Consider the following 12,219-nt stretch of genomic DNA (forward strand, 5'->3'; position numbering starts at 1 on the left):
GCTGGGTGCTGTCCCAGCAGGGCCGGCTCCCCATCTCCCACAGGGAGCTTCTACAGTGCTCACCCCGTAACACCTGATGTTGGAAAAATGAGGCTGGCAGCAAGGAGAGGGAGCAGCTAGGGAGCAGAGCTTGCTCCTTCCAGCACCAGGCTCGGGCCTTCCCCACGTGCCTCGGCCAACTGCTCAGGTCAGACCCTTCCCACCACTCACCTGCAAGCTGCCGAACCTCCTTGCACCTCAGTTTCCTCATCTGTAAAATGGGGTCTTGGCATCTGACCCCTGAGTTCTCATACGTATTATATCATGTCACTTAGGGCAGCACCTACCAGACTTCTTGGCACAGTGCAGGCTCTTCGAGCTCCTTGTCTTACCTGTCATCACCTAGTCCCAGTCATCTGCATCCTAACTGACATTAAAGACATCAGGGGACAGGGTTGAAGCTCTCTGTTGGTTCTAGGTCCAGCGAAACTCAAAAGGAAGTGGTGGCCATTCGGCTGGCTGGGGGACTGCCGAAAACTAAGCCTTCTGCCCAACAGAACTTGCCCAGGGCAGAGAGCCTGCAGAGGTGGACAGTCTTGGTAGAAAAGCCACAGATAATCACAGTTGCGGTGCACAGCAGACAGAAATGGAGGGAGAAAAATGAACAAACACACATTTTCTGAGTGCTTTTGTCAGTTTTTTTTGTTTCATTTTGTTTTGAACACTAAGATTTATTTTCAAACAGCACACAGATGGTCTGCGGGGCAGGGCCAGGCCAGATGGTTGTCTGGGTCCCGAGGTGTCTGGAGAGACTGGACCCTACCCACAGCAGCTGCCAGGAAAGGAGGACCCTTGCCCGGGTGGCTCAGCCAAAGCTTCAGGCAAGCGTGGTGGCTCCGCGGCCCCCAGGCCCTGCCCTGTGGCTGGGCTCACTAGCAGCTGCGGCAGCAGACACCCCAAGGATGTGGGTAGGGCTGGGGGCAGCCAGCAACTCAACTAGGGGACACAGCAGCTTCAGGAACACTGGTGACTCCATCGAACTTGCCGAAACCAGGCTCTTTGGAAAACAACCTCATCTTTGGGAGAATACCTCTCGGCTTAGGTCTCTCCTCTCAATTTCCCTTTGCTTTCCGAAAGTTAAAAAACAAAAACAGAAAGAAAAAAAAAACACACATTTTTCGGGAAAAGGTGTTCTTCACAGGCCCAGAGAGCTGCACCAGCCTCTGCCCTCACTGGACCCGCTCAGTGAAGTTCTCAGGGAAGACGCCGCGGCATTTCTCCAGCTCCTTGTGCTGGTTCCAGTCGCTCTCCTTCACACCCATGAGCCAGCCTTCATCCTTAAGGGGGAGCAGAGCGCCCAAGTCAAAGAGGAATGGAGAAGGAGGGCCCTGCGTGGTATGCATCTCACTGGGGACCCAGTAGAAGGAAGTCTCCTCCTCTGCCTATTCATTCCTCCCAGCGGGCCACACCCCGCTTAAGGAATACCTCCTCCAGGCAGCATTCCCTGCTTATCTCCCTGACCCAAACCCAGCCACCGCAGGAGCTTTCTGCTCTTCAGCAGGTGATTTAACTCTTTGTCATTTGGCAAGTCCTTTTCACTCTAGAAAGGCAGGCTGACTGCTGCACTGGTATATACATGTCTGAACAATTCCTTCAGTCCCAGCCGAGGACCTGCTCACCATCTGGTGCCCACGGAAAACACATCACTGAAGAAGACATCAGCTGTCTGTCCAGACTTCTACAATTCCAGAAAGTTCAGCTGCATGCCGGCCACTTAAAGACTTCTAGAGTGATCTAAGGCCACCCCACCAAGCCTTCCAACTCAAACTGGGCCTTTGCTCTAATCCTGACCTCCCTGGCCCCAGACCCTGACCCGTATCCTGCAAGAGCTACACACCTGGCCTCTGGCTGAGGCCATCACTATCCCAACAACTGGGCTATGCCTGAGACCCACCTAGGTCTTTGTTGTTTCATTCTGTATCATTACCTGCCTCGTCACAGGCTCTACATATGTCCTATCTGAGCCACTTCCAGGCATCTCAGATGACCCCCGCTGTGGGCCAAGGGCTAGGATTTTGGTTCTGAAAATCCCACCCGACTCAGGACTGTCCCACTAGGGAGATCAAGGGAGATCTGAAGATTTAAGAGAACTGGCCAAATTAGTGCCAGGCCCAGGAAATCCTCGTTACTCAAACATCCCAGCCCGGTGTAGCCTCAGTAAGCACCTGGTAGCCTCAGTCCCAACCCAGAACCCCTAGCCATGTTGGCCTCATCCTAAACCCAGCCCTCCTCCCTGCCTCGACCACCCTGACAATTAAACCACATGGACCTGTTGATGACTAAATGGGTCAGAGTCTAACCAGGACTACTGTGGATGTCATCTGGATATCAACATGAGCACCCCAACCCCACCACCAACACCCCACAAAGACTCGATACCCACAGTGAGATTCCTGCTGAGGGACCACAGTTGCCTGCACGAACCAGCCTGTCCCAACCTAGGAAATAGTTCCGCCTCACTCTGTGCCAGCCCCAGGTCACGAGGGGAACCGCTCTGAAGAGATGAACTAACAAGGAGAGGCTATAGCAGGAAGAGAAGGTTCCAGGAGGTATCTGGGTTGAGAAACAGTTGGGGGAATGGCGGGGTGCTCAGGGGTCCTGCTGAGACCACACACCGTCCCTGTGGGTCCTGTATGAACGGGTGAAGGGCCAGCCTGGAGAGGCAGCATGTGGGGACAATGGAGGCCCAACATGAGTCACAGAGCAGGTGCCTTGGACAGCTCATGGAGGGGCAGCCAAGGATCCTGTCCTGGGAGGAGGGAGGCTTCCAGGTAGGGAAGGGAGAAGTGGAGGAAAAAACAGATGCAGAAAGCTGGGGAAAAGTCAGATAGAGCCTGAGGAAAAGAGGAAGCAGGAAGAAGGAGGCAGACAGAGTTCGAGGAAAGAAAAGAAAGAAAAGAAAGAAAAGGAAGGAAGGAAGGAAGGAAGGAAGGAAGGAAGGAAGGAAGGAAGGAAGGAAGGAAGGAAAGAAAGAAAGAAGAAAGAAGAAAGAAAGAAGAAAGAGAAAGAAGAAAGAAGAAAGAAAGAAAGAAAGAAAGAAGAAGAAAGAAAGAAAGAAAGAAAGAAAAGAAAGAAAGAAAGAAGAAAGAAAGAAAAGATGGAAGGAAGGAAATGAAGGAAGGAAGGAAGGAAGGAAGGAAGGAAGGAAGGAAGGAAGGAAGGAAAGAGAGGGGGGACACAGACAGGGAGATGCCAACAGAGGGGGAAACGTGATGACACGGGAGATGGGCCAAAGAAAAAGGAAAGGGAAAGGACAGAAGGAAGGGAGGAAGGGCAGCAGGGAGTAGAACAATGACTGATGAGAGAAAAGGACAGCAGGCCCCAGTCCAAACCCAGGCTTTACCTGTTCTTCTGGATTCTGGAAGGGGATCACCAGCACCACATCCCCAGCCTTGAGCTGCAGCTCATCTGTGTCGGTGGCCGTGTAGTCGTGCTGGGCCTGCACCTGCAGAAGTTGAGAGAGAGCTCGACGCCCTTCCCTCAAAAGACGTTAGTCCCCCCCTGTGACCTTGTACAAGGCACCAGGCCTTGTGGCAGCTTTCGTGTGATGAAGCAACACGGTGACCAGGAGCTTGTTAAAGCAGTGGGACCAGAGCTGACACCACCTCGCCGACTGGGATATAAGGGTGGGATGATTTTGCGCCAAGCACGTAGCCCCCAGGACTCAATTTGTGAAGGGGGTATCCCACCCCCAGGGCACCATCAGACAGTGGCAATCAGACTGTGGAGTCAATACTCTGGGCTTACCTTGAACATGAACCCCGGGGGCAGATCCAAGCGTCCAGCCCCGCTGCCTCCCTCCACAGTGCCATTCACAGCTGCTGGGAAGGTCTCCACCACAACAGCAGGCAGAGAGCTCTAGGGAGGGAGCACAGGTCAGCATGAGCAGGAGATGGTCCCTGAAGAGCTGGGGCAACAGTCAGGGAAAAGGGGTGTCTGAGCCTGATGCCAGCCCAGCCTGTCTCCAATCTCCTGGACAGGAACTAGGACCTGGACAGAGCAAGGAGAACAGGCAAGATACAGGGCTGGGAGCCACAGGTGGGTGGGCGTACAGGTGGACAAACAGACAGCAGGAAAGAAAGACAGGGCCCTGGTCCCTGTGTCTTACGGAGGCTGCGTCACTTGCTGCCGTCTCCCCAGGCTCCTGGGCTCCAGCCGCAGGTTGGGTCCCACCCGCCACCTCTGAGGCCTCTGTTGGCTGCAACATAAATGCCGGCATGGGGTCAGACACAGGACGGGGCACCACCACGAGGACAAGTACCCAAGTGGCATCCAGAGTTGGCCAGTCTCTGCACAGTACGGTGAGCTCCCGAAGGAAGAGTAGGGTCCTGGGCATGGGGAACAGCTGGAGAAGGTGCTAGCAGGCACGAAGAGGTTGCCGAGAGACATGCAGCAAAAGCCCAGCAAAGGCCCCTGAGTACCACTCCTGACCCTCCCTCACAGGCCCCACCCCTAAGCCCAAGAACTGGCCCAGCCTCAGCTCCCTGGAACCTGCCTGGCCAGCCTGAGCCTCACAGGTTGTTCCCAGAAAATAACGAAGCACAGGTGGAGGCCTGGGCAAAGCAAAGTCAACACTACCTGGCTGCAATCAGGCTGACCTGGGCCAGCACTTAGATTCAGCCACTTCTGAGCTCCAGGAGCAACCCCTCAATCTTTCTAGCCTTCATTTCCTCATCTGTAAAAGGAGGAGATGCCTAGTGTAGGGTGAAGATTAAGTGAAAAAGTTCTGGAAAGTTCCTACTACAAACCAGTGGGTGCTCTAAGTGTTCCTCCCTCCCACTGTGGGAAGCCTAAGCTGGGAGGCTGGGGTCAGGGTGCTGAGGGGAGAGGGGCTGATCTCACCACAGCTGCCCCCAGCACGAGTCCTATCCTGGGGCCTCTTGGCTAATAGCCCTGGCCTGGCCCTCAGGCCCACAGTGGCCTTGTCCATCCTGTGCTACCTCCTCTTGGTCCTCCCTCCGTGCTACACCCCCAGACACCAGGGACAGGTTGGCTGGCACTTACTTGGGCAGGACCCGGCTCGGCCATCTGGCTGGGCCAGGCCACGGCAAAGGTGCCCTCGGTAGCACTCGGCTCCCTGGAAGGCAAGCTGCCAGCTGGACTCTCTGTGGGCTGGTGACGGCCACCAGGGAGACAGAGTGGGAGGGCAAGAGGCAAGGAGGAGAAGGTGTTGGGCAGGGCATGAGACAGAAGACAGGCATGAGACAGAATACAGGCATGAGCTGCCAGTGTTGGCAGAGCAGAGGGTAGTGCCTGCGGCAGGCAGTCTGACCAGACCCCAGCGAGAAACAGACTCAGACCCCTGAAGGGACACCTACTCCCATCTCCTTGCTCCTGCCACTGCCAAAAGGGTAGTGCGAACGTGTGGCACACAGCTCAGCACCCACTGAAATCTACTTGTCAAAACGACTGTGCCTACTCACACCAGGCCTTTGCCAGAATGAAACACGATTGTGTAGCTGCCAGCACCTTCACGTCAGCCCCCTGCTCCTGCTCCCAGTTACTGAGCAAGTCCCATGCCCTCCCTGAGCCTACACACCCCAGCCACTAGGTTATGAAGACACCTTCCCAGGAGGTCCTGTTCACATAAGGGCGTCTGGCCTCAGCTTGCTTTCCCTCCCTTCCTCCTCTGTCCCAACAGCCCCCTGATGCCACTGCCCTGTGGGACCCCCCCGCAAACAGAAAGCTCCTCAAGGGTAGGACCCTCCACCCCAGGCCCTCCTGCTTGTAGGCCTCAGCACAGCCTAAGGACACCATGTCCATCCTGGGTGACCAGCTGATCACTGTCTAAGGCCACTCACAGGCCCTGACAACTGGACCACACCATGGAGGACCACCTTCTCAGGATAAACTAAGGAGCCCTTTTCCTACATGGCTTGGCTATGCACGATGCCTCCACAGACAGAAAGCAGTAGAATGACTGGAGACAGGCAGCTGCAGTCAGCCCCCTACGCGGGCGAGCATAGCTGTGCGTACACCTGAGAACGGGTTAGGTTAGGACTAGGAGGGTGGTCCCAGCGCCCCTGGGGGCAGGCACAGAGAAAACACAGCTTACCTCCCAGAGGTCCCACGGGATTGGCTGAGCGCAGCAGAGGGAGAAGGACAGAGTTAGCACAGAAGTTAGAGACAGGGGTGGGCAAGCAGTCCCCAGTGACCTCCACCCTATGCCCACCCAGGTCCCTAGAGCCCAGCAGGCACAGGGCAGGCCAGAGTCAGGCTCAGAGGTCCCCAGAGGGCTGAATATCCTAGACACCTCTGAGGAGGCTGCAACCACAGGCCAGGGAGGGCCCAAACACAGGGCTGCTGACAGGAGTGCTACGATGGACTATACATTGCCAGGTAAGTGTGCAGCTGACCCTCCTCCCAAGGGTCCTCTCTCCAGCCAACGTCTGCTCTCCCTTTCCTCACAGTCAGGACTGGAAGAGGTGACCAGAGCCGGGGGCCAAAGTGTAAGTAGGAGAGCCTAGTGACACCAGGACTCCCGAAGGCCCAGGGATACCTAGGCCTCCATGACCAGTGGGCAGACACGAGGCCAGAGCCAAGTGGTCCGGAGGCTAGTGGGCCCATCGGTGGTGGTGGACTCAGACCAACCTGACCAGAGGGTGTGGGCGCCTTCACAGGGCTCGCCACAGGCGGGAGGGGGTCAAAGTCCAGGTCCAGCAGACTGGCCTGCTCCGAGAAGGGCCCTGGGGCCTCAAACTTGGCAGCAGAGACAGAGGAGGAAAGCAGTTAGTGATGGTCAGAAAGCGCGTGGCACAGGCCCACACAGCAGGCACTCGCGATCAGCAACACATCCACCGCACACACAAAGCAGCGCCACCCGTGCCAGACGCCCTGGCTCACACTCCCACCCACACAAACCTGGCCCTGCCTCAATCATTAGCAGCAGGCCAACTACCCGCCAGACCAACACCAAGCCCCCAGCTCTCTCACCTGTCTCCTTCCTGCAGGCTGGCAGAGGCCTCCCGCTGCCTCTTTCAGCTCCCTGCATCACAAAACTAAGGCCTCGCCACAGCATTGGGTAAGACCATGGTCTGATCCAGAGGGCACCTAGGACAGGCACTGGCCTCCCCTCACTGCCCCCTGCAGACCCTGTGGCGACACCCCACCCCCACCGCCAGCTCCAGGGAGCAAGGACAGGGCTGAGCCAGCCACACTGCCTAGGAGCCCAATTGTAAAGGCGAGGCCCCCAACATCTGTGACACCTATATTTAAATTAGAGATCCCACCCAGCCACCCCCCAAATTTCCATTCAGTGGATCTGGGCACAGCTCAGGAATGTGCATGTGACAGGCAAAACCTTGGGAGACTGGGACCTGGTGGTCCTGCTCATGCTGAGTGAGCCAGCCCCATCCTAAGCTGGGCCCCACAATTATAGGAGAAAAGGAGCCTTTCCCAGAGCCGCCCGCGGATGACGGCCAAATCAGCACCAGCGCCCAAAGGACATGCTGCCCTCCCAGGAGGGGCTCGCTCAGCTGTGGCCTCCGCATAGTTTGTGGGATCCCCCTTTGGGAACAGAGGGGCACTTTGCCCAGGTCTGACTCAGCCCTGGGTCCTCCTCTCCCACCCCCATGTAGGACTGGGAGGGCCACGGCCCCCGGGCACCCAGACCAGCCCAGCTCCACCTGCTCTTGATGGGCACTGGGCACCAACAGGGAGAGCCCTCAAGCCTTCGTCCCCTCAAGATCCTCCATTAAGGACCAGAGACCTGGAAGAAGGCAGATGGGCTCCCCAGAGGGGCTTGTACAGCTGAGATGCAGCCTGTCAGGCGACCTAAGACCCTTAGTTCCTTTTTTTTTTTTTAAATACCTATAGCCCCTCGTATTCCAAGGTGGTCTCCTATCCAAGCACTAACTAGGCCTGACCCTGCTTAGCTTCCGAGATCAGACGAGACTGGGCATGTTCAGGGTAGCATGGCTGTAGAAGACCCTCAGTTCTGAGAACACTTGGTGCCAGCCATTATACAGCTTAGGGGACAAGGCAACCACGCGGGGCCAAGCCACAGAGCTCAGAGAGTCCAGGCCACATGGACTCACTTCCTGGATAGGAGGCCCTAGTCCCTGAGCCCACACCCCAGGCTCACCCCAGCTGCTGACTTTCCTTTTAGGTCAAGCCCTGTCTGATGAGCTGGGAAAGAAAGGTCACTGCTCTGTCCCCATAACCCTGCCACCTCTAGGGGAATGCAAACTCAGGGCACCCAAGGTGATCGGCCTCTAGGTGCTCTCTCACCCTTAGGTAGCCCCATCACCTGCCCCTTCTCAGAAGTCAGCCAGGCCAAGATAGCTGCCCCTCATGCTCCAAGGGGATGTGGTCACACGCCAAAGGGCAGACCATGTTCTCCATGCCCCACCTTCCAGTGGGCTAGCTCCCCACCACACAGGACCAGATGACCTCAGTGGAGGGATGCAGGCTGCTCACCAGAGCAGAAGAGACCTGCTAGCACAGCTTCAGAGACAGGGACCAGCCTCCCCCAGCCCCAGGTAGCAGCACCCACAGTGTACGCTCCCCCCTCCCACCGGGCAGAGACCCAGCTCCCTGCAGTGGGCAGAGGGGGCAGCAAAGGCAGCGCACTGTGAGCATGGAGAGGGACATGCTCAGGGCAGGCAGTCTGGCTGTAGGTCAGGCCCGCAGTCCCCTCACCTGTTCCATGCTGGAGAGCGGCTGAAAACTGAACAAGGCCCTATAGATAAGTGCTGGCACCACTCCCAGCCCAGGGTTCACTAGCACCTGGTCACCCAGGGCAGAGGCATGCTCAAGCTGTGAGCAGCCCAGCAGCACGCTGCCCTGTAGGTCTTGCCACCCGTTTCCTCGCCACTCCAGGAGTACCCCCAGACTAACCTCAGCAGCCCTTCTGCAGACAGGGGCTCTCATGCCCACCGGCCTCCTGAGCCAGGGCCCCACTCCCCCACCCACCTAGTGCCCTGTATTGAAAGTTCCTACTTCTAACCCAAAGTCCTCTCTCCTCAGGGCTGGAAGCCCACTCATCCTGAGGCCCCTTTTAGCAACCACTGTCCTCAGCTCCCAACCACCTTTCCCTGCACACTCACACCTTCCAGCCCTTCCCCTCCCTTCCAGACCTCTGAGCTTGTCCCACAGAACTCCAGGCAGGGCAGCTCCATGCAGCATGCCAGCACAGGCCCACTACGGCCTGGGGTTAGTCGCCTGCACAAGAGGCCAGGCCCTGCACAGAAAGGACCTGACTGGAAGGCCTGGAAACCAGGCCTGGAGCAGTGAACACACTACAGCCTCTGCGAGCTGACTTAATGGAGCACAGCCTGCTCCGGTGCTACCACAGTGACCTTCCTTGCTCAGCCTTCCCTTTGTCCATCTGTGAATGAACATCACATGTCTTCTTAGGGCATTTATGAGCACATCAAACTCCAGAAGTTCTGACCCCATCTCTCAGGCCTCCTGGCCTATGCACAAGCTGCTCTCTGCTTGCAGCCACCTGGCAAATGTCACCTGCTCTGGGAAGCCTTCCCTTACTGGCCCAGGTCCTCCGTGCTCCCCACCACTTTTGGCCATAGCATCGAAGCAACCTTGAGGCCATTAACCTATGTCCCTGTGAGTAGCCACAGTTCATGCTCAAGGATGGATGAAGGATGATAGATGAAGGGACAGACAAATGAATGAGAGGGAGGCTCTAGGCCGGTCTCTCCAGCCAGATTCCTGGCTCTTAAGGCAGAGGCACAGGGCATGGAATGGAGGTGAAGGCCATGCATGCCCCGAGAGAGCGGGAGGAGGGGAGAGCTGGGCCGCGGCGGCCGCGGCTGACCTGGGAGGGGGTGGTCACGCTGATCTCAGGGACAAACGTGTCATCAAACAGGCTGAGGATCTGCTCCTGCTTGACTTCCTTGGATGGGGTGTGTTTGGGAGGCGGAGGGACTGGTGGGCCTTTCCGGAGCTGTGGGTCGGCCGCGGGTGAGGGGCCACACAAGGAGGCACAGCAGAGCATGGGGTTTGGGGGGAGACAGAGACAAAGCCATGGTTAGTCACACCCCAGGCCATGGCCCCACTGGGGAAGATGAAGCAAGAAGAGTCGCTGCTCCCCAAGTCACACACACCAGGACCACGACCACCCCAGAAAAGAGACCAAGGCAGGAGGTCCAGAAACACTGTACAGAACGAAGAAACGAGAGGGGAGAGGAGAGGTAGGTGGGGAAGGAGGTGTGAGAAGAGAAAGGAGGAGGGAAGAAGAAGGCAGTGGTGGTAGGAGGGCTTACCACATGGTAAGAAGACAGAGAGAAACAACAACCGAGACACAGCCCAGGCGCGCGGCCTCCGCTCTCCTGCACACCTGGGCCCCTCTGCGTGTCCCACTGGACAAGCTCCAGCTTGGCCTCCTCAGTGACCTGTGGAGGCCAATCCAGAGCCAGGGCCCAGAGGAGGCCTAGGGAAGGGGATCACACACCTGCACACCTGGGGGGACCTCAGGCAAGTCACACAACAAGCACTCCCCCCACCCCAAAGCTTGGGTTTCCTTATTTGTCACTGTGGGGTGATTATAAAAAGCATCTGCCTCACAGGGTAGTTGTGAGGATCTAATGAAAGAAAACATGAAAAGTGCTGGCAGAGTGTCTGGCCCAGAGTAAGTGCTGTTCAAGTGTGGGCTCTCATCACCATTCTTAACATCTCTACCCTAATCAGTTGAGTGATGGCCTAAAACCAAAAGAGCTGCTGCCAGGAGTGAAAGGGCATGGAGGACAGCCTACCAAGGCTCAGCCAGGCCTGCAGCTCCCAGGGACACTGCAGAACGCAGAGAAACCTCGTGGGGGTGGGGGCCAGGCACTCCAGAGGGGCCAGACCAGAAGCCCAGGGCCTGTCCCCCGTCACCACTTCGCAGTCCCCTCACTGAGCCCCTCTGAAGGTCCTTCGTGACAGTCCCAAGCAGGAGAGAGAAGGTGAGGACAGAGAAGGCAGCTGCTTCCACAGGCCTGGACGTTCTGGTGCTAGGGACCGAGCCTGCACCTCAGTTGGAGGAAGTCAAGCCTCCCAAAAGCCAGGGAGAGAAGGAAGAGAGGGTACTGCAGCAGGGCAGGGGGACACTTGAGGAGGAAACAGGCAGTCACAGAAGCCCCTGAAAGGGCCCAGGGCCCTTGAGGAGAGCCTGTGTCTGGCAGGGCCCAAGGGAGACCAATGTTCAGGCTCAGCCCCCATTGGGCAAAACCCCAGGAAGGAAATGGAGGACTAGAAGTGGGGAGGGAGGGGAGGAGGGGTAGATAACAGCAAAGCAAAAGGAAGAGCAAAGAAAAGAGGTGACCGGTCACGGAGACGCAGTGCCTACCTGAGATGGGGACTTGGGGAGTGCGGCCCCAGGGGGGGCAGCGCTGGCTGGTTCAGGCTCATGGTTGACTCTGATCTCAGGGGTGGCAGCAGGGGAGCCATCTGGCGGAGGCGAAGGGCTCTTATTCTCTTTTGCAGGGGCGTTGTCACTGTGGAGGCAAGACAATAAGGAGCCCAGTGGGGGAAGGTCCTGGCCTTTGAGACAGGGTGTGCAGATCTGCAGGTATGCGTATGATGGGGCATGTGCACAAGCAGATGCTTTGGGGTCCATGTGTGGAAATATGTGTGTACATACGTATGAGCATGCAGATCAGTGTGCAAAACTGAGGCTGTTTTCCTCCAAGGTGTATCCACAAAGATTCACTGTGAAAACGCAATGTCCCTGTGTGAAACTGTGTGAGCCTGTGCCTGAGAATGGGTGGAAATGAGACTGCACACTCTGGCAGCAGGGGCCTGTCTTGGAGACAATGACAGCACATGGAGGAACTCCGAGCTGGAGGCCTGCAGTCCCCGGGGGAGGGGAGCAGGACCCTGGGAGCCACCGCCAGAGGTAGCCCAGCCGCCCCACAGGCCTGCATCAGGCTGGCCCTGTATGAGAGTCTGAATTCCCCACAGGAGAAAGCAAAACATCCTAGAGGCAAAGTGAGTCTCATTCCTCACACCACACAGCAGCCCCCATCTCAGTCTGACCCCCAAGGCCTCTTGGCTGCCTCCCTGTCTACCCACTCACACCAAAATGCCAAGCACAGCCTGCTCCCCACACACACTCCCACCCACATGATGCCATCACTATGTCTGAACCTTTGCTCCCACATGCCCTTCTGGGAAAACACAAGAAGCCACCCAGAGGCCATGGGCAGGTGGGTGAGTAAAGGCGGTGCCCTCACAGAGGATATG

At 57.2% G+C, this 12,219-nt stretch overlaps 1 protein-coding gene across 15 annotated transcripts in view; it reads right to left on the bottom strand.

Moving 5' to 3' along the window:
* Positions 1-650: 650 nt before the first annotated feature.
* The window catches only part of BIN1 (bridging integrator 1), a 55,716-nt gene continuing 44,147 nt past the window's right edge, over positions 651-12,219 (bottom strand). For 2 of the 15 annotated variants that reach the window (XM_016157075.2, XM_016157077.2), the window contains exons 11-19: positions 11,324-11,471; positions 9,815-9,943; positions 6,631-6,738; positions 6,095-6,118; positions 5,044-5,151; positions 4,148-4,237; positions 3,787-3,897; positions 3,383-3,484; positions 651-1,316 (exon numbers count right to left, since the gene is read on the bottom strand). In XM_016157075.2, the coding sequence (XP_016012561.2) occupies positions 1,209-1,316; positions 3,383-3,484; positions 3,787-3,897; positions 4,148-4,237; positions 5,044-5,151; positions 6,095-6,118; positions 6,631-6,738; positions 9,815-9,943; positions 11,324-11,471 (928 nt within the window). In that variant the 3' untranslated portion in view covers positions 651-1,208. The remainder of the gene's footprint in view (positions 1,317-3,382; positions 3,485-3,786; positions 3,898-4,147; positions 4,238-5,043; positions 5,152-6,094; positions 6,119-6,630; positions 6,739-9,814; positions 9,944-11,323; positions 11,472-12,219) is intronic. The other 13 variants (XM_016157081.2, XM_016157083.2, XM_016157084.2 and 10 more) reach the window with 9 other exon arrangements.

The sequence above is a fragment of the Rousettus aegyptiacus genome, unplaced genomic scaffold, assembly GCF_014176215.1.
Source record: "Rousettus aegyptiacus isolate mRouAeg1 unplaced genomic scaffold, mRouAeg1.p scaffold_m13_p_2, whole genome shotgun sequence".
Lineage (NCBI taxonomy): Eukaryota > Metazoa > Chordata > Mammalia > Chiroptera > Pteropodidae > Rousettus > Rousettus aegyptiacus.